The sequence below is a fragment of the Ursus maritimus genome, unplaced genomic scaffold, assembly GCF_017311325.1.
Source record: "Ursus maritimus isolate PB19 unplaced genomic scaffold, ASM1731132v1 scaffold_22, whole genome shotgun sequence".
Classification (NCBI taxonomy): Eukaryota; Metazoa; Chordata; class Mammalia; order Carnivora; family Ursidae; genus Ursus; species Ursus maritimus.
In genome coordinates this window covers 26,095,745-26,114,944 of record NW_024424675.1, presented here as the reverse complement: position 1 = coordinate 26,114,944, position 19,200 = coordinate 26,095,745, and the positions used below count along the sequence as shown (strand labels likewise).

At 46.0% G+C, this 19,200-nt stretch overlaps 2 protein-coding genes and 1 long non-coding RNA gene across 12 annotated transcripts in view; 2 read left to right on the top strand and 1 right to left on the bottom strand.

Moving 5' to 3' along the window:
• The window catches only part of SLA2 (Src like adaptor 2), a 33,123-nt gene that overhangs the window by 12,583 nt on the left and 1,340 nt on the right, over positions 1–19,200 (top strand). For 3 of the 9 annotated variants that reach the window (XM_040638269.1, XM_040638265.1, XM_040638264.1), the window contains 3 exons: positions 10,446–10,595; positions 11,467–11,599; positions 13,793–13,904. In XM_040638269.1, the coding sequence (XP_040494203.1) occupies positions 10,446–10,595; positions 11,467–11,599; positions 13,793–13,904 (395 nt within the window). Of the gene's footprint in view, positions 1–10,445; positions 10,596–11,466; positions 11,710–12,013; positions 12,481–13,792; positions 14,274–19,200 lie in introns of those variants that run through there. The other 6 variants (XR_005836932.1, XM_040638270.1, XM_040638266.1 and 3 more) reach the window with 6 other exon arrangements.
• RAB5IF (RAB5 interacting factor) overlaps positions 13,080–19,200 on the bottom strand; it is an 8,313-nt gene continuing 2,192 nt past the window's right edge. For both annotated transcript variants that reach the window (XM_040638275.1, XM_040638276.1), the window contains exons 3-4: positions 14,831–14,960; positions 13,080–13,623 (exon numbers count right to left, since the gene is read on the bottom strand). In XM_040638275.1, coding sequence (XP_040494209.1) covers positions 13,582–13,623; positions 14,831–14,960 — 172 coding nt within the window. In that variant the 3' untranslated portion in view covers positions 13,080–13,581. The remainder of the gene's footprint in view (positions 13,624–14,830; positions 14,961–19,200) is intronic.
• Positions 14,968–18,510, top strand: LOC121104604. Its single transcript, XR_005836933.1, has 2 exons — positions 14,968–16,060; positions 18,114–18,510. It is a non-coding gene; the product is annotated as an uncharacterized LOC121104604 (long non-coding RNA).

Here is a 19,200-nt window from a genome sequence, read left to right as displayed (position 1 = left end):
AGATTGACCCCATGTCCAGCTCTGCTCAGCACAGAGTCTGCTTTACAGTCTCTCTCTCCCTCTCCCTCTGCCCCTCCCCCTGCTCTTTCTCTCAAATAAATTAATTAATTAATTAATTAATAATAAAGAACCACTGATCTAGGGGGTGCCTGGCTGGCTCAGTTGGTAGAGCATGTCACTCCTGACTCAGGGTCATAAGTTTGAGCCCCATTTTGGGCAGAGATTACTTAAAAATTAAAAAAAAAAAATAAAAAATGCTGATCTAGACCTTGGCTCCAAGTTGGAATCATCTGGGGAACTTTATAAATTACTGATACCTGCACCCAACTCCCAGAGTTTCTGGGGCTTGAACCCACAGCCCTCGAGGGACTCCAACCCACAACCCCGAGATCAAGACCTGAGCCGGGACCAAGAGTCAGATGCTTAACCGGCTGAGCCACCCAGGCGCCCCTGTGTTTCTGATTTAATTGGTCAGGGCTGTGGCCTTGGCCCTAGAAGATATGAAAGTCTCCTGGGTGATTCTGATATGCGGCCAGGGTTGAGACCCCTTCATTTGGTGGATCTGGACCCGGGAGTGTTTGAAGTGCAGAACACATCAAGGAACATCACTAGGACTGGGAAAAATACCGTTTCATCCTATCTTTGCTTTAGGTAGTTTTTTAAAAATTACATTTATTTATTTTAACAATGAGTGTTTTGGTGTTTTGTTTTGTTTTTTAAGATTTTGTGTATTTTAGAGAAAGAGCAAGAGCATGAGCAGGGGGAGGTGCAGAGAGGGAGGGAAAGAATCTCAAACAGAGCCCGACAAGTGGCTCAGTCTCACAACCCTGAGATCATGACCTGAGCCGAAACCAAGAGTTGGATGCTTAACCAACTGAGCTGCCCAGGTGCCCCTAATTATTTTTAAAGATTTATTTATTTATTTTAGAGGGCGTGCAAGAGAGAGTGCGAGGGGCTGGGGGCAGAGGGAGAGAGAGAGAGAGAGAATCCTCAGACTCCTCACTGAGCACAGAGCCCAACACAGGTCTCGATCCAGGACCTCAAGATCGTGACCTGAGCCAAAATCAAGAGTCGGCTGCTTAACTGACTGAATCACCCAGGTGCCCTGATTCAGGTAATTTTAAGTGTGCCCTAGGTCACAGTGTAAAATTTCATACTGTGATTTGTAGTCAAAAAGTGTTTGGTGGTGCCTGGGTGGCTTAGTTGGTTAAGCCTCTGACTCTTGATCTCAGCTCAGGTCTGGATCTCGGGGTCATGAGTTCAAGCCTCGTGTTGGGCTCCACGCCTGGGTGTGGAACCCACATTAAAAAAAAAAAAAAGTTTGGCACTGCAGCCCTATGGGGCCTGAGTAACGTCATAGAACACTAGTTCTCAGACTTGAGTGTACAAGAATTGTCAGGGAAAGACTCTTGGGCCCCTTCCAAATCTGACTATTTACTGGGCTCAGAGGTCAGGAATCTGCTCCCTTCACAAGGTCTCTGGATGGTTCTTATGTTTTTTAACTTTGAAAACGCAGTTCCATTCTAGGGAAGCCAGAATTAAGTAGTAAGAGACAATGTTTTTTACAGTTACATAATGCATCTTGTTATATATAATAATAGTTAACTATTGATTGAGTGAATGCTATCGGAATCAACTTTTCTTTGCATCAAGGTCCAAATATACCTCTGGAAAGGGAATTCTGCAGGGGAATTTGAGTGTGTGGGTGGACCGAGGAGGAAGGCCTGGGGCCTGTGAGCTCACAAGAACACTGCTCGGAGTCGACTGAGGAGCGGAAGACCTCTCCATCTTCCCTAGGGTCCCTCTGGCAGACGTATTTATGTCCTAAGCCTGGGGGAAGTCGTGGCAGAGCCCGAGTCAGGCGCCAAACCTTGGTCTGTGAAGGGGCACTGAGGACTTTGTGGAGGTCACAGGACTGCTCCAAAGGTCAGCACCAGGGCGAAGCCCCCACAGCATTAACCGCTTGCCTCCCTGCTGTCCTGTGTCTCTTTGGTGGGTGCTGTAAGGAAGACTGATGACCAAGCCATGCTTCCCACCACGGAGGGGCTCACTTCTGTCCATTCTGTCGGCTGGGAAGCACTTGTTGAGCATTTCTTCTGAGTCAGGCCTGCTAAGTCATGGTTTTTGTCCTCAGGCTGCAGACAGTGGAAGGTCCAAGGTGCAGCATTCCCGAGGGTATCAGCTTCTCAGAGGCCTTAGCAGAGGAAGATCGGGAGGGTCCTGCTAGGCCCACCTCCCACACACAGCTTCCAATCTGATCCCTCATACCACTGTGGACCCCACCCCACCTCCTGGTATCATCATCCGAACACCAGGGAAGACATGGTGCCTGGCCCCAGAGGTCCCTGCAGGGCAAGATGTGACATTGGCTATGGAGCTGGAGCTCTGGAATCCAAGACATTGTATCTTCCATGCCTTTTTCCCAGTGGGTCTCCCTCCAGCCCCTGCACCCAGCTACGGCTCCTACCATTCTTTCCTGCAGCCTCTCTTCTGGCTCACTGCCCACCAGGACATTCTGTAAATAAACCACCTTCCTCTTTCCACTGCTGCATCCTTGCATACAGTCCTCCCTCAGCCTTGGAAAGCACTATCCTCCGTTCTTCCACTTGGTGAAGTCACACTCGCCCTTCATGACCCATTTCAATGTCATTTCCCAGGCTATTTGCCATCCTTTGCTCTCAGACCACTTCTGTAGCTACTATAAACTTAGTTTTTTTTAAAAAAAATCTATTTATTTGAGAGAGAGAGACAGAGACAGAGCGAGCAGAAGCAGGGCAGAGGGAGAGGGACAAGCAGGCTCCCACTGAGCAGGGAGCCCGACACGGGACTCAATCCCAGGACCCTGAGATCATGACCCGGGCCGAAGGCAGACACTTCACCGAGGCACCCCTCATAACTACCCAGGCACCCCTGTAAATTTAGTTGTTAAAAGAAAAACAAAAAGCCAGGGTATGTGGTCTAAGAGCACAAGAACTAAATATTTGAAATGGAGACCATAAAGGAAAATGCCAGCTGTGGGAAGTGCTGGCAGGACAGCATTTCCTTCCCAGGTATGCAGATGCGATTACCTATGTCGGGCCTTGTGCAGGGCGTGTAGCCAGTGCTCAAGGGACATATACTGAATAAATAAATGAGAGAAGGAGTGCATGAATAGACATCGAGGGGAGGGGAGAGGATGAAGAGCTGGGGTAGACTTTCCCCCAATACCACGTGTTCAGAGACAGTGGGAGGCATGCAAATAGTAGCAAACACTCTCCAAACTGCTTGTAATCACGGCTCCATCCAACATTTATTACAGAGATTCATTCATTCTTTCAACAAATGGATATTGTGTGGTGACTCTGAGCCAACTACTGTTCTAAGCAGTGGGGATTCAACGATATAAAAAGTAAAATCCCTGCCCACAAACCAGTTGGCAAAATGGACAGTTGAACACATAAATAATGAAGTGTCTGATTATGATAAGTACCACATAGAAACAAGAAGGCAGCAAGAGAGGAACGGGGTCACGGGAGGTGTGCAAGTATGCAAAGGCCTTTGGTAGACACATCCTCAGCCAGGGCAGGTGTGCTGGGAGTCAGCAATCCAAGGTCGCTGGGACATTGCGGGGTCTTTCCAGGGTGGGGACCTTGGTTCTGAGTAGGGGAGTGACATAAACTGATCCCTCCACTGCTGCAAAGAGAAGATTTGGGGGTAGGGTGATGAGGAGGAAATGGGAAGCCACTTGGGACATTGTTGCAGACTCTGCCAGGGTGAACAGTGGTCGGATTCTGGATGTGTTCTGCATGTAGCCAGTAGGGTTTGCTGTCAGGCTGCATGTGAGGTGGGAGAGAAGGGAAGCAGTGAGCATGACGCCAGGGTTAGAGATTAGTAACAGATGCACAGTGCTGCTGTTTTGAGATGGGCAGACGGAAGAAGGAGAAATCTGACCCATCCTTCAGGAGGCCCCCGGTTGGCTCTATGTGTTTTGGGGAGAGGGATAGGGCTGAGGGACAGGCAATGGCAGAGCGGGACTCTTGGTGCCACAGAAGCAAGTGCTGCCTGGGCAAGCTCAGAGCTGGGGCTTCTCCCTGGCAGGGAAGGTGTTCTGGAAGGAAGTGGAGCTGAATTGAGCTGTAAAGGGAAGACTGCTGGTTACTCAGGTGGAAGGGTGTTCCCTACAAAAGGAACAGTGTGAGCAGAGGGCCATAGGCCTGATACAGGTTTTACTGGGTGCTTGCTACATGCCAGACACTGCTAAATGCTTTCCTTGCTTTACCACTTGAATCCTTGTGCTGATCTGGTGAGACTGGGAGAATTGTTATCCCCCTTGACAGATGAAGAAATAGGTCTGAGAGGTCAAATAATGTGCCTGGAGACACAGCTAGTGAGCATGGGACAACAGGGGTATCCTAGCATGTGGCTGTGTGTGGGCTTTGGACCCAGGGAGTCTGAGTTAGAGTGGAGATGTCCTGGAACTGGGAGAGAGCAGTAGGTATTTGGGACCGGCTGGAACATGCAGTGAGAAGGAACGTGGGATACCAGCCCTAGGCCAGTCTCAGATGGCATTGGTAGGTGGCCTGTCTCCACAGTGGGGTTGTCGACCCCCCATGGGGTTGATGGAGCTTATTATCCCTGAGCCTACCAGCTAGATACTCAGTGCAGCCACCCTTCCTGGTTTTAGTAACTGTGGTGACAGTGAGCAGCATGGGGTGACTGGAGACCCATGCAGAGGGTATAGGGACTTGGTCATTTAGTTCAGCGGGGTTGGTTGGCCTTCAGGACTTATTTTCAGATATTTAGCTCTTTCCCAACCACAGAGCTATTTCAGAGTCACAGCTCAGCTTCAGAAGAGACTGTTTTTTTTTTTTTTTTTTTAAGATTTTGTTTTTAAGTAATCTATAAGGCCAACGTGGGGCTGAAACTCACAACCCTGAGAGCAAACATCGTATGCTCTACTACTGTCTGAGCCAGCCAGGCACCCAAGTAGAGATTCTTCTTAAAGGTACAGAAGTCAAGGGGCCCCCAGAGTCAGGTAGAGAACAAGGAAAAGGAAGCAGGGACCCTACTCCACACTTCTCAATGTATATTGATTTTGTATCCTGTAGCCTTGCTAAATTTACTTATTAGTCCTAGTAGCTTTTTTGTAGATTCCTTAGGATTTTCTACATAAATGATCACATTATCTATCAATACAATTTACTTATTTTCCAACCTGTATACCTTTAATCTTTTTTTTTTTTTTTTCCTTATTGTACTGGCTCGGACCTCTAGTACAATGAATAAAGTGGTGAGAATGTTCTTGCTTTGTTCCCAATGTTAGGAGGAAAAATTCAGTCTTTCTTATTAAGTATGATACTACCTATAGATGTTTCACAGATACTCTATGTTGAAAGTAGTCTTCTGTGGTAGGCAGAATAATAGCCGCCACCCCCCTCCACCTCCCGAGATGTCCAGTCCTAATCTCTGGAACTTGTGAATATATTACCTTACATTGCAAAAGGGAGTTTGGAGATGTGACTAAGTTGAGAATTTTAAGATGAGGAGATTGTCATGCGCTATTAAGATGAGCCCAATGAAATCACAAGACACTTTATAAGAGAGAAGCAGGAGGATCAGAATTTGAAAGAGATTGGAGATGAATTTTATGCTGCTGGCTTTATCTTTTTTTTTTTTTTAAAGATTTTATGTATGTATGTATGTATGTATGTATGTATGTATTTATTTATTTAAGAGAGAGAGACAGAGATAGTGAGAGCACAAGTGGGGAAGAGAGGGAGAAGCGGGCTCCTGAGCAGGGAGCCCAACACGAGGCTCAATCCCAGGACCCCAGGATCATGACCTGAGCCAAAGGCAGACGCTTAACCAACTGAGCCACCCAGGTGCCCCCTGCTTCTGGCTTTAAAGATGGAGAAAGGGCCATGAACTAAGGGATGCAGGTGGCTTCTAGAAACTGGAAAAGCAAAAAATGGATTATCCTTTAGAGCTCACAGAAGAAACACAAGTGTGCTGACGCCTTGATTTTAGTTCAGTGAAACCCATTTCAGTTTCATGACCTGCAGAATGATAAGATAATAGGTTCGTGTTATTTTGAGCCACTGAATTCATGGTAATTTGTTATAGCAGGAATAGGAACAATTACACCTTCTGTTTGTAGTTTTGTGGCTGTTGCTTTTTATCAGGATAAGTATTGAATTTTGTCAAATGATTTTTCTACATTTCTTCAGGTGATCATATTTTTTCTTTTTTCTATTTATGTAGTGAATTACATTAATGTTTCATTTTTTTGATGTTCCATTTTTCTTTAAGATTTTATTTATTTATTTGATAGACGGAGTGAGACAGCATAAGCAGGGAGAGCAGCAGAGGGAAAGGGAGAAGCAGGCCCCCGCTGAGGAAGGAGCTTGATGCGGGGCTTGATTCGAGGATGCTGGGATCATGACCTGAGCCCAAGTCAGACTCTTAACTGACTGAGCCACCCAGGTGCCCTGATGTTCTATTTTTAAATCAGCCTGTATTCCTGGGATAAACCCAATTTGGTCATAATGTATGATCGGATTTTTTAAAAAATATTTATTTGTGAGAGACAGCAGGAGGAAGAGTAGGGGGAGCGGGGGAGAGAATCTCAAGTAGACTCCCTGCTGAGCGTGGAGCCTGACACATCAGGGCTCAATCCCACGACCCTGAGATCACCACCTGAGCTGAAACCAAGAGTTGGACGCTTAACTGACTGAGCTACCCAGGTGCCCCTGTATTATCTTTTTTATATATTACTAGATTCAATTTGCTAATAGTATGTTAAGGACTTACTGTGTCTATGTAAATGAGGAATATTGGTCTATCGTTTTTGTAATGTTTTTGTCTGGTTTTTAGATCCAGATAATCCTGGCCTCATAAAAGGGGGGGGGGTAGTGTTACCTCCTCTATCTTCTTAAAGAGTTCGTGTAAAACTGGTGTTTTTTCTTCTTTAAATTTTTTTTTTAAGATTTTATTTATTTATTTGAAAGAGCACAACTCTTGATCTTGGGGTCATGAGTTCAAATCCCACATTGGGCACAGAGTTTACTTTAAAAAAAATAAATAGTAAAGCTACAAATGTACCTTTATTGATTTAGCTGAGCTCACACATTTTTGTGTTTTTATTATTCAATTAAAAATATTTTCTAAAGGGACTCCTGGGTGGCTCAGTTGATTAAGCGTCTGCCTTTGGCTCAGGTCATGATCCCGGGGTCCTGGGATCTAGTCCAGCATTGGGCTTCCCGCTCAGCGGGGAGTCTGCTTCTTCCTCTGCCTACTGCTACCCCTGCTTGTGCTCTGACAAATGAATAAATAAAATCTTTAAAAATATATATATTTCTTTAAAAAGAATGTTAAAAAAAAAAGGGGGGGTGCCCAGGGACGCCTAGGTGGCTCAGTTGGTTGAGCATTTGACCCTTGGTTTTAGCTCAGGTCATGATCTCAGGGTCATGAGGTTGAGCCCCACATTGGGCTTCATGCTCATCAATGAGTCTGCTTGAGATTCTCTCTTCGTCTCCCTATGCCCCTCCTCCTCCTCTCTCTAAAATAAGTAAATCTTTAAAAAAAAAAAAAAAAAGGTGTCTGGTTCGCGCAGTCAGTAGAGCATGTGACTCTTGATCTCAGAGTACTGAGTTCAAGCCCCATCTTGGGTGTAGAGGTTACTTAAAAAAAAAAAAAAAAGTTAAAAATATTTGCCGATTTTTCTTGTGATTTCTTCTTTGACTTCTGGGTTATTCCCAGGTATTTGGGGATTTTCCAGATATTTTGTTATTAATTTATAATTTAATTCTGTTGTGGTCAAAGAACGTAACTATTTTTTTTTTAAGATTTTACTTATTTATTTGAGAGAGAGAGAGATTGAGGGAGAGGAGCAGGGGCGGAGGGAGAGGAGCAGGGGCGGAGGGAGAGGAAGAAGCAGGCTCCCTGCTTGGCAGTCTCCCAGTGCGGGGCTTGATCCCAGAACTCTGTGATCATGACCTGAGCTGAAAGCACTCAACTGACCGCCACCCAGGGGCCCCCATAACTTTTTATCTTTTTAAGATTTATTTATTTACTTCAGAGAGAGAGAAAGGTGGCGCTCAGGGAGGGGCAAAGGGAGAGGGTAGAGAAGTGGACTCTGCTAAGCACAGAGCCTGATGTGGGGCTCGATCTCACAACCCTGAGGTCATGACCTGAGATGAAAGAAATCAAGAGTCAGACACTTAACTGACTGAGCCACCCAGGCACCCCAAGCACATAACTGTTGATTTCAATCCTTTCAAATTTCTGTGTTTATGGTTCAGTCTATATCTTGAATATTCCATGTGCACTTAAAAGAAAATGTATACTGTTGTTGGGTGCCGTGTTCTATGTTAATTAAGTCAAATTGGTTGACTGTATTGTTCAAGTCTTCTATATCCCTAATGATTTTCTGTCCCATCAAGTACTGAAAAAGGAGTTGACATTTCCAATTATAATCATGGATGTCTATTTCTTCTGTTAATTCTGTTCAGTCTTGCTTCATATATTTTTAATCTCTGCATTTGCATACAAATTCAGGATTTTTATGTTTTTTTTAATATCCCTCTTATCTCTGTTAATACTCTTGGTCTTGCATTTTACTTTGCCTGATATTAATATAACTACTCCAGCTTTCCTACGATTGTTTCATGATACATCTTTTTCGAGATCTTTTTAGCCTGTTTTATCAAAGTGTGTTCATCATAGAGTCAGGACTTGCTTTTTAAAAGCAGTTTGAAAATCTCTGCTTTTTCATGAGAGTGCGTAGGCCACTTCCTCAAAGTAAACGCTTCCTAAAATTGAGCAGTGCCTGTGGTTTAGGAAATTCACACCTGCCTTTTGTTGACATTCCACAGGGAAAGGGTAAGTGACTGGATCAGGGCCTCTTCTTCCAGGTTCTCTGTGCCATAGTTTTCTTACCTGTACTGCGGGGACGACTGTACTACCTCATAGCGTTGTTACGAGGATAGAGGAGATAACCCACATAAAGCACGTAGTAAGCAATCACACGAAAGCTACCGGTGGCTTTCGGTCATTAGATGACAGTAGTAACAGATTATTACTATTATTTCACTGAAAGCCCGCTTCCCAGTTGGCTTTGATGAAGTGTTGACTTAAGAAATTAATCCCACTTTAGGCATAAAGTACTCTCACGTGTATCCTCATCTGCTGAAAACTACTATTGCAGGCCTGTGTATTATGATTTCACAGTCTTTTTTCTCTGTTTATTTTTTTTAAGATTTTATTTATTTATTTGTCAGAGACAGAGCGAGCACAAGCAGGGGAAGTGGCAGGCAGAGGGAGAGGCAGGTTCCTTGCTGAGCAAGGAGCCTGATGTGGGACCTGATCCAGGACCCTGGGATCATGACCTGAGCGGAGGGCAGACACTTAACCAACTAGCCACTCAAGCGTCCCTCTCTGTTCATTTTCAACTATGTGCTTTCCTTTTCTAGCCAGTCCTCCTTTTTTAAAATAATTAAAGCCTGTTGAAACCCATCAACCGTACACTTTAATGCATGCATTTTATTGTATAACTTATACCTCAATAAGGTTGATTTTAAAAAATAAAAAAGCAAAACTGGGAAAATTCTGTCACCTAAGTCAGTGTGTATAATGTGTAAGTTAAAGACTAATAATGAAACCAACATCCACGCCCCCACCTAGCAGCTTAGGAAATGGTGCAACAGCAATCCCTCCGAAGCCCCGCCCTCTTCACTGTTCATAGTTCCACTACTTTTCTTCATGAGCCTTGCCACACGTGTACCCTTATGCAATAGTCTGGGCTGCCTGTGAACTTCAGAGTCCTGCTGCGCGTATCCTTCTGTGGCTTGCTGTTCCTGCGCATCTCGAAGATTTTTCTAGGCTTGTGTGTGTAGTGGTTATGAACTTGTGCTGCTCTAAGTGTTGCTGTTCTGCGGCAGGCACACAGGCTGTAGTTTCCGACTTTTCCAAACAAAGCTGCCAGGAATATTCTTATTCATGTATTTCTAAGGTAACATGCTGGGATGAAACTGCTGGTTGTGAGATGCATGTTCAGCTAGTCAACGCCAACTCTTTCCAAAGTGTCTTGTACTAATTTATCTTTCCACCAGCACGGTAAGAGTTCTTCCTTCAGCACGTCCTTGTGGACATCTACTGACACGTGTTCACATCCTAACACTTCTGCCCACTTGAGTCTATAATAACAGCCACCACTTAATATGCGTGTAAACCGTGCTCAGCCCTGTCCTGCGCGCTGTGCGAATGATCTCATTTCAGCCTCACAAGAGCCCTATCCATTACGAATGTGTGGTCATTTATGGCCAAGAGCGTGAGTCGTCTTCATCCCTCCCCTGCCCCCTTCCCTTCCATCTGGGCCCCGTAGCTATCTCATCTCTTTCTTCTCCCAACTTGGGCTGGGCTGGGTCCCAGCAGGGCCTCAGTCCTGCCCCGAACCCTTTCCTCCTCAGGTTGTTACTCCCTGTCAGTCCGCCTTAGCCGCCCCGCATCGTGGGACCGGATCAGACATTACAGGATCCAGCGCCTTGATAACGGCTGGCTGTACATCTCACCACGTCTCACCTTCCCTTCACTCCAGGCCCTAGTGGATCACTATTCTGGTATGGCCTTTCCCTGCTTCCATTACACTGGGACGTGGGGTCTGGGGGGCAGACAGTTGTGCCCTTGGGCACTTTACCTGCTGGAGAATATCCAGACAGGCAGAAGAGGGACCTCTCCATCTCCATGCCAGTTCCTGTGCCAAGAACGTAGGCCAGGAGCTCTGTCTTCATCCCATGCCCTGACAGAGCCACACAGACCTCCTGTGTGAATATGGGCCAGTACCTCACCTACATTGTGGTTCTGAGTCCAAGACCTCAATGGCAGGCACAGTTCTCTCCACAGGAACTAGGCCCAGAGCTGTTACTGTTGTGCAATTTGGTTGACTCTTAAAATTTCCTGGTGCCTGTCCTGTTATAGGGACTGGAGCATGCAGCCACGAGGGCAGTGTCAAAAGGGCAGAGAAGACCACTCCTGGGAAAACTGATCAGGGGTTTCCTAGAGGGTGGGTCCATGCAGTAGATACTGATAGAACACATAGAGATGAAGTATTCTCTAGCTTTCTTCTTCCCAAAGCACTTTCCTAACCAGAAACTGGCCCTCAAAGAGGTCCATCAACCTGCCCCAAAGCACAATAAATTAAATCTTCAAAACCTAGCCCAGAATGACCTCTGATTGCATCTCAGCCCCTAGATCAACAGCCTGAGGCTTGTGCCCTGTCACTTTTTCTTTTTTTAAATGTAATCTCTACACCCAAAGTGGGGCCCTGAACTCATGACCCTGAGATCACGAGTCTCTACCGACTGAGCCAGCCAGGTGCCCCCATCATTCTCTTGATCAAATGGGGAAAGCTGTCAGGGTGAGGGTGGAGGTTGTTAGGGAGGAAAGCAGGGCTGGAGTCAGCCATGTCAAGGGTCTAGGTCTCTTTCTCAGAGTTGGCAGATGACATCTGCTGCCTCCTCAAGGAACCTTGTGCCCTGCGGAGGACGGGCCCACTCCCTGGCAAGTCCACACCTCTACCTGTGACTGTGCAGAGGGCGCCACTCAACTGGAAAGAGCTGGACAGGTGAGGGGACCCCTGGAACATGAAGGCAGAACAAAGGAGCTAGAAGGACCCATCCCTGGAAACCCACGACCCCAAATGAGCCTGTCATCTTTGGGGACACTGGAGAGCCAGTGAGTACTGACTGGCCTCATAGAGACCAAGCCAGGCTCAGGACTAGAGGGGGACTGGCAGGAAGGAGAGAGAGGGAGTGGATAGAGGGCATGCCCAGATGCCAAAGATGGTCAGGATTGAAGGTCAGACAAGATGGGGTAGAACAGAAAGCACCCGTCCTGAATGGAAAAGTCAAGCTGGGGTTTTATCTGACAGAGAACGGGGAGCCACTGGGAGTTTTCAGTTGGTGCGAACTTGAACTGTGTGGTGAGAGCAGGGAGGAGGATGAGGCTCCTTGACCCAGCTCTCTTCCCCTCTCCACAGCTCCCTCCTGTTCTCTGAAGCACCTGCCCTAGGGGAGTCCCCTCTCCTCAGTGAGGGGCTCCGGGAGGCCATCAGCTCCTACATCAGCCTGACTGATGGCAGCTCCTTGGATGATGCCATGGCCCAAAGCAGAGGCCAAGAGGGAATGCAACGCTACAGCACCTAGACCCCCAGCTCAGCTCAGCCTGAGCACTCCAGAGGCAAATTCAGGTCGCTCTTGTATCCTCTGTTCCTCTCTCTCAGCCCTAAGAAGTCACTTAACCCTCTCCCAGTGCCATGAACTCACCTGCAACCTCTAGTTCAAGTACAGACCAGCTGAGAACAGGGACAGGGCTCCAAAGAGACTAAGCCTCTGTGGTTTGACCCAGTTTGGGATTTCCAGAACCATCTTCCTCCCTTGCCTATTGAGTCCCCTTCTATACCCCCCACAGCTCCACCCACTAGGTAGAAACAACCACTAACATCAAGAAGAAAAAAAATCATTTAAAGAGAATTTACAAATCTCACTCAGAATACTATACTTCAGAAGGTAGGACAGTGGCCTAGAAGGGACAGGAAAGCAGAAGAGATGGATGTCTTCCTACAGCAACAGAACCTGGATGTCCAGCCTCTAGCTGGCCCCCCAAAGCAAAGGGGACCTCTGACAATCCAGGTTCTCAAACAGCCCCATCAAACCTCTTCTCCGGACAGTCCTAGCTCCAAGATCTCCATTTCATTTTGTGGCTTATCATTTGAACCTGCCTAAGCTTTCCTGGCTACAGTGGCCTTGCCGTCTTGTGGCCAAACACAAAATGGCACCTTCTGGGTCTAGCACACTGCAAGTGAGGTCAGTTATGTCTCTCAGCACCAGGCAGGGGCATCAGAAATCAGTAAGCCTCTCTCCACAAAGCCAAGGCCACAGCCCGCACCAACTCTAGCCCTTGATTTCCCTGCTGCTCATTAAGAGAGGCCTCGCTGGAGCCGCTACAGAAGCAGAGAGAGAAGGAAGAGGGATGAGGATGGAGGGCAGGGTTCTGAGGCTGGAGATGAGGTGGGAAAGGCTTTAACAGGTATCATCAACAGATTCTCAATTAAAGATTTGATTTATTCAAGTACCCGAAAACATTCTACAATGGAAACTGTTATTAGATGCTGCTTGTACTGTGCTATGGACCACGCACATACTGCCTCGCTGTTTTCAGAAGACTTGAAATGCCACTGATAGTTTAAAAACTGTACACCTGATGGAGACGTGAGGAAGACAGTTTAATGTTTCATCCGGATCCAGAGGTGCATCAAAGTAAATGACAGCTCTGATCAGCAAACAGGTGTTTCATGATGATATCCAAGAAGAAATGGTTGGTGATGGACAATTCAGAAATGCTTCCCCAAAAGGCGGATGGTTCTTTAAAAAGTTTCAGATCACAGCCCTTGCAGAAAACACTGATGCCCAACACACTGATTCTCAGTCCAGGAAACATGGGTCTTCCAGGTTCCACGTGGCTGGGGTGCCCCTACAATCATGTTTCTGTGCTGTAACTATGAGGGTCCTTTGGACCGGACAGAGAGCAGGTGGGGTCTGTACACCATCAGTCATAGTGGATGGCAGTGTAAAAAATGATCCAAATGACCTAGAGAGGAGACAAGCAATGGTCACAGGTCACCTGGGTCAACATAGGCCCCTATTCCACAAAACAAAAATGTCAAAGAATGTGTGCACAGTGGGCTTCCCAGTGACTATCCAATGCAATCGGCCTGGAGGCCTAAATTATTTCACTGAAATCAAGCTGTCTCTAACAGAGCCCAGGATCACCCACCAGTGCACCCAGAGAGACCATGGACAAGCTTCCCTCTCAACCAAATAGCAACTGGAGCACCAGGGAGTGGAGTTATAGATGTGGCAATGATACAGGTAAAGTATTAGGATTAGCAACAAATGTGAAAAACCACCATACGCTGTCAGCTTCATATCAAATAAAGCAGAGGTTCTGGAAACTGGTTACTCACTGCAGTCTCCTAGGACCTTTAATACATATGTATGCCCAGGCACCCCCACCCAGAGATTCTGATTTTACTGATTTGGGCTAGAGTTTATAATTTTTTAAATATTAACTTTGAGATATAATCCATATTTCATCATGTTCACCTTCTGAAGTATACAACTGAAAAATATATATATATACAATACAGAGGTTTTTAGTATATTCACAGAGTTGTGCTAAGATCACCACTAACTGATTCTGGAACATTTTCATCATCCTCAGTTTCTTCTCATTTACCCCCGGCCCTCCCCCTGCCCCCCGCCCAGCCACTGGCAACCACTAATCTACTTTTTATCTGTGTGGATTTGCCTATTCTGGACTTTTTACATAAATGGAATCACATAACATGTTTTGTGTCTGGCTTCTTTCACTCAGCATTATGTTTTCAAAATTCATCAAAGTTGTAAGCCCTACCAGTACTTTATTCCTCTTTATGGTCAAATACCATATGGATATACAACATTTTATTTATCTACGGACCAGGTAATGGTTGTTTGTGCTTTTTCAGCTATTATGAATGCCATAAACATATTTTTAAATGTTTCCCAGTTTCTAGTATGCAGCCAGATTTGAGAATCAGATGTAGAAGCTGATGACAGGCCTGGGTATGCACACCAACAGGGAGACTACGGTGTACCACACCACATCCTTTGGGATGACAGGACTTGATGGAAGAAATGCCCTCCAATCCCTGGAGCCTTTTGAAAAATTATACCCCAATCACACAGTATAACCTCATCAATGTGCCCCCTTGAGAAACAATGGGATTTACTATATAACTATCAGTTATACATACCATGAACAAGGCAAAAGATGTCATAAACCCTTCTTTTGTGAGTTCCCAGGTGCCACCATATTCTTCCTCATCTATCTGTAGGTAGTTGCTGAAGTAGAGATACAGGACTCCTGCATTGATCAGGCAGAATCTGGAGGGAGGACAAGCACCAAACACAAACTATGAGCCTAGAAGACTCAGAACTCCCACTACCACAGTCCAGCCTTACCAGGATACCACTGTTGCACAGTTAAGTATTTGTATTATGGGGGCAAGTGAAAAATAATACATGGACCTAGACCCTCAATGGAACTGCCCAGTGGTTGAGCTGGAGACATGAACAGCAACTTTTTCTTAGATGCCCCACAAAAAAATTTTAAAGCACATAAAAGTTCTCCAAGCCCTCTCACAGTGAGAGAGAATGGTAGCTGAACCATCCCAAATAGGATTAGTACCTGACACGGGCCTCCAAGTAGCTCCAGCTGGGGGAATGGGACAAATACATGTTAGGCTGCTGCTTTGTGGCCTAGCAGAACAAGCAAGCACACGAAAGCAGCTCCTGCATTCATCCCCAGTGGGCGACAATTTCCAGATATCCACTGTCCACTACTGTGCTTGATGCAGAGGTGACACTGACACTTCCTGCTCTCCCTGAGCTATCTATCAGGAGGCCAAAAACAGCAGTGAGCATGGAGCTGAAACCAGAGGTTTCTGAGCACCTCCAGGAAGGTCTTTGATCTCCGATATTGTATTATTTAACTAATGAAGCATTTAGAGTGCAGTGAGGTGTAACGTTATCACCCTGATCTACTTATCTCTTGGTACAGTCATCACCTAAAAATAATTTTTGTAAAGTGATCAACACTTTCTTTATGATCTTCCAAGTTACAGCATTTAATCTAATGGGGGACTGTATGTATGTCTTAGGCTACACTGCTCCTGAAGGCTGGGGTGGAAAAATGCGAAGCACTGGTTCCTCCTGGTGGATGAAGTGTGGGCTGATGTGGGGCAGGGCAGTACAATGAGGCTGAGGAGTGTCAATCGGGCTAAGGGGTAGGGGGCAGCCCCCGAGGCTGTTTGAGCCTGAGACAGAGTATACATACGTTAGAAGTCTAGTTTTTTGTTTTTGTTTTAAAGATTCTATTTTTAAGTAATCTCTGCACCCAACCAGGAGCTCGAAACCATAACCCTGAGATCAAGAGTCGCACACTCTACTGGCTGAGCCAGACGGGCACCCCGGAAGCCCGGTTTGTGAGTAGAGTATAGGCTTTCTCATGAGTCGGGGGAATAGGAGCTGGGAGACTGGTTTAGACTTGTACCATGTTTTAGGACATGAGAAGAAATAAAGCTTGAGGACGGGGACTGGGAAAATGGGGAGGCAAGAGACCCAAAGACTTCAAGCCTAAGGATCTGGGAGTATAATGGTTCCAGTAATAGGCAGGGAATCAGGAAGCACAGGTTTTTCTTGGATTTCACACAAAATACAGTCCTTGGCTTGGTCATGTTGTGTCCACATCCTTATCTTCTGCCAGAAATCTTGGGACCCAGCCAATCTGGCCGCCTGTCAGGAGTTTCATTTTGTTTTTGAAAGATTTATTTATTTTAGAGTGTGCACACGTAAGCGGGGGGGGGGAAGGGCAGGAGAGGGAGAGAGGCTCCTCAAGCAGACTCTCTGCTGAGCGCAGAGCCCAATGCAGGGCTTGATCCCAGGACCCTGAGATCGTGACCTGAGCTGAAATCCAGAGCTGGGAGCTCAACTGACTGAGCCACCCAGGTGCCCCATGGAGTTTCACTGTGCACAGGCTGTTAGTGGTTCCAGACAGAGACTACTAGCAGGACTCAGAAATGTCACTCTGGGACTCAGCTAATAAGCTAGGGTTGGAGAATGGCTGAAACTCACTGAGAGTCTCTGGCTGTAAAAGTGGTTGCTTAGTGATATGAAATAGGGAAATAGAAGGAAAAGAGGAGATAAGGAATAAGAGAGAGAAAAGAGCTAATAGGGCCCCTGCCTTCCAAGGGTCACACACTAAGTAGCAAGTGAAGTCACAGAGATAAAGGCATTTATACATCTGGTGACAGGGGGAGGGCTCAGGAAAGGGCTGGAGGGGCTCAAACTGAGCTTTAAAGATGGGCATAAACCCTATATTGTAAATGAGAGAGAGAACTACACAGCAGATGTACGGACAAAGAAATGAATGTGCTGGATTAGGGGTGGGGAAAAGCTTAAAAAGACTCTCCAATGCATTTTTCAAACTCTATCCTAAAAATTCCAATCAGAATTTTAACAAAATAATGAACCTCTACCAAATACTCTGATTTCAGGGCTGGGAGGCTACATGACAACAGTAAGGTATGACCCAGCTTTCAAGATCAATGGGAATTCATTTCAGGTTTTAAAAAATTTTAACAAGCATTCACTGAACACCTATTAATCATGATGCCAGGCTCTAAAAGAGACAGAGAGGCAAGACTGGATGACGCAACCCCTTTGCAGAGCAAAACTACCACTCAGTTCTCAGGCAAATTATAAATAATGAGAACAGAGAAAATGGTTTTACCTTAATATGCCCTCACTGTCGCCACACCAGAAATGAAGAGAAGCCAACGTAGAGCCCAGACAGAGGGCAGTTGAGGCAGAAAGTGGAGAGGAGACGGTCACCAGAACTGAGCACCAGAGCAGTTCTGCCCTAAGCCCAGGCAACTGGGTCAGACAGATGGAGGAGAGGGAGTGTGTGTGGAAAAATCAATGTCCTTGGGCCCTTTCCAAGAGCAAGGGAAAAGATGCCAACCAAAGGAGGGAAGGGATTTGTTTGGAGTGAGAGAAACTGGCTCTGGCAGGACAGCATGGGACCGAACCCCAGGAAACAGGCGGTCCTGAGAAAGCGGTACTATGGGTGAGCCACTCCAGGCGAATTCACTCCCAAACACCTCCTTTCCTGTTTTCTCAATAGCCATTTTTAGCACTCTTTGTAAAGCTAATCATATGACTGCAGTGAACCATTTATGGAGTGCATATGATGTCCTAAGCACTGCATATAGGAATTTACTTGCATTATCTCATTTAGTTCACACATCAATCTTATGGGGAGGGCACTTTTACTGCCTCCTTTTAGTGATGAGAGAATGGAAGCTCAGAGGTGAGCCCAAAATTATGTAGCTTGAAAGTGGCAGAGCTGGAACTTGAATCCAGAGCTTTCTACAGTTGAAAGAAAAAAAGAAAAAAGAGATCTCTAAGCAGCTTAACTCATCTGCCACAGTGGGAAGGATACTAAACTAACTCTGGTCTTTGTTATATTATTCCTAGATTGGGTGACTTCGGAGAAATCTCTTAGGAATCCTGCAAGATGAGATGGGGGCAAGGGGTCTGAACCAGTGTTATTCTCTCCTACAAAAATGGCCTCGGGAAGATGAGAGACTCCCTCTTGTCTTTAGACTGCCGTCCCCCTTTCTCTGACCTTTCCTCTCGTCTGCCTTTTCTTTCCCGGAAAGCTCAAATGGGATGACCAACATTCTGAAGAGTATCTATACACTTCCTCCAACTGGGGAAGACCTACGAACCCCAGGTCCTGTGTCTCCTCACCATCACTCAGAACTCATCATGTATCCACTCTGTCAAGGTTAGGCAGAGCATAACATAAACTCTTACTCCTTTCCTTGGACAAATGCTTTGCTCAGTATAGTAAATAAAAAACCTTTTTAGTTAGAAGAGGGCACTATATATTACTTTTGGCTTATCTTCTGAGAAAATAAGGAACTCACATGAATTTCAAATCTATTTCACCCTTTTCACCCTAGGGTGAGGGAATAAGAGATGAAATCACCCCTAAAACAACCAATGTGATGTCCCACGGTTAAAGATCAGTTTCTATTCCCTGTGTGGGGAAAAAAAAAAGATAAAAGCTCACAAGCTTGCCTGTCTATCTCACACTGTAGCTTACCCAGAATTCCTATCTTGACACAACTCCTATCCATCCTTTTAATTCAGTCTGGTGGGCATGTGGACTTATCACTTTCAGTCACTTGTTAACAAGCTGAGCCAAGACCAGGGGTCGGTGTCAACTGTGCTGCCACTGGCCACGGAAACACAGTAAAAAGTGGAGGGCCCGACCTCCTACTTTTTTCACTGCTTTTAAAAAGTAGGGATCTGAGATAACTTCTGTCAAAGCCAAGATCCAAGACATCCAGCACAGTGCCAGTCATAGGGGAATGGTCATCAAGTACAGGAGTTCCCCTACTTTCCAAATTTCCATCGGTACAAGGGTCATGCCGGAACTAGATGCCTGCCACCGACAGGCAATGCAGTAGCCTCTTGCATGAGATCACTCTGGACCCATGAATGAATGGAGCGGCCAGCCTCTGGAAAGATAACATGTCTAAGCTAAGACGCTCTC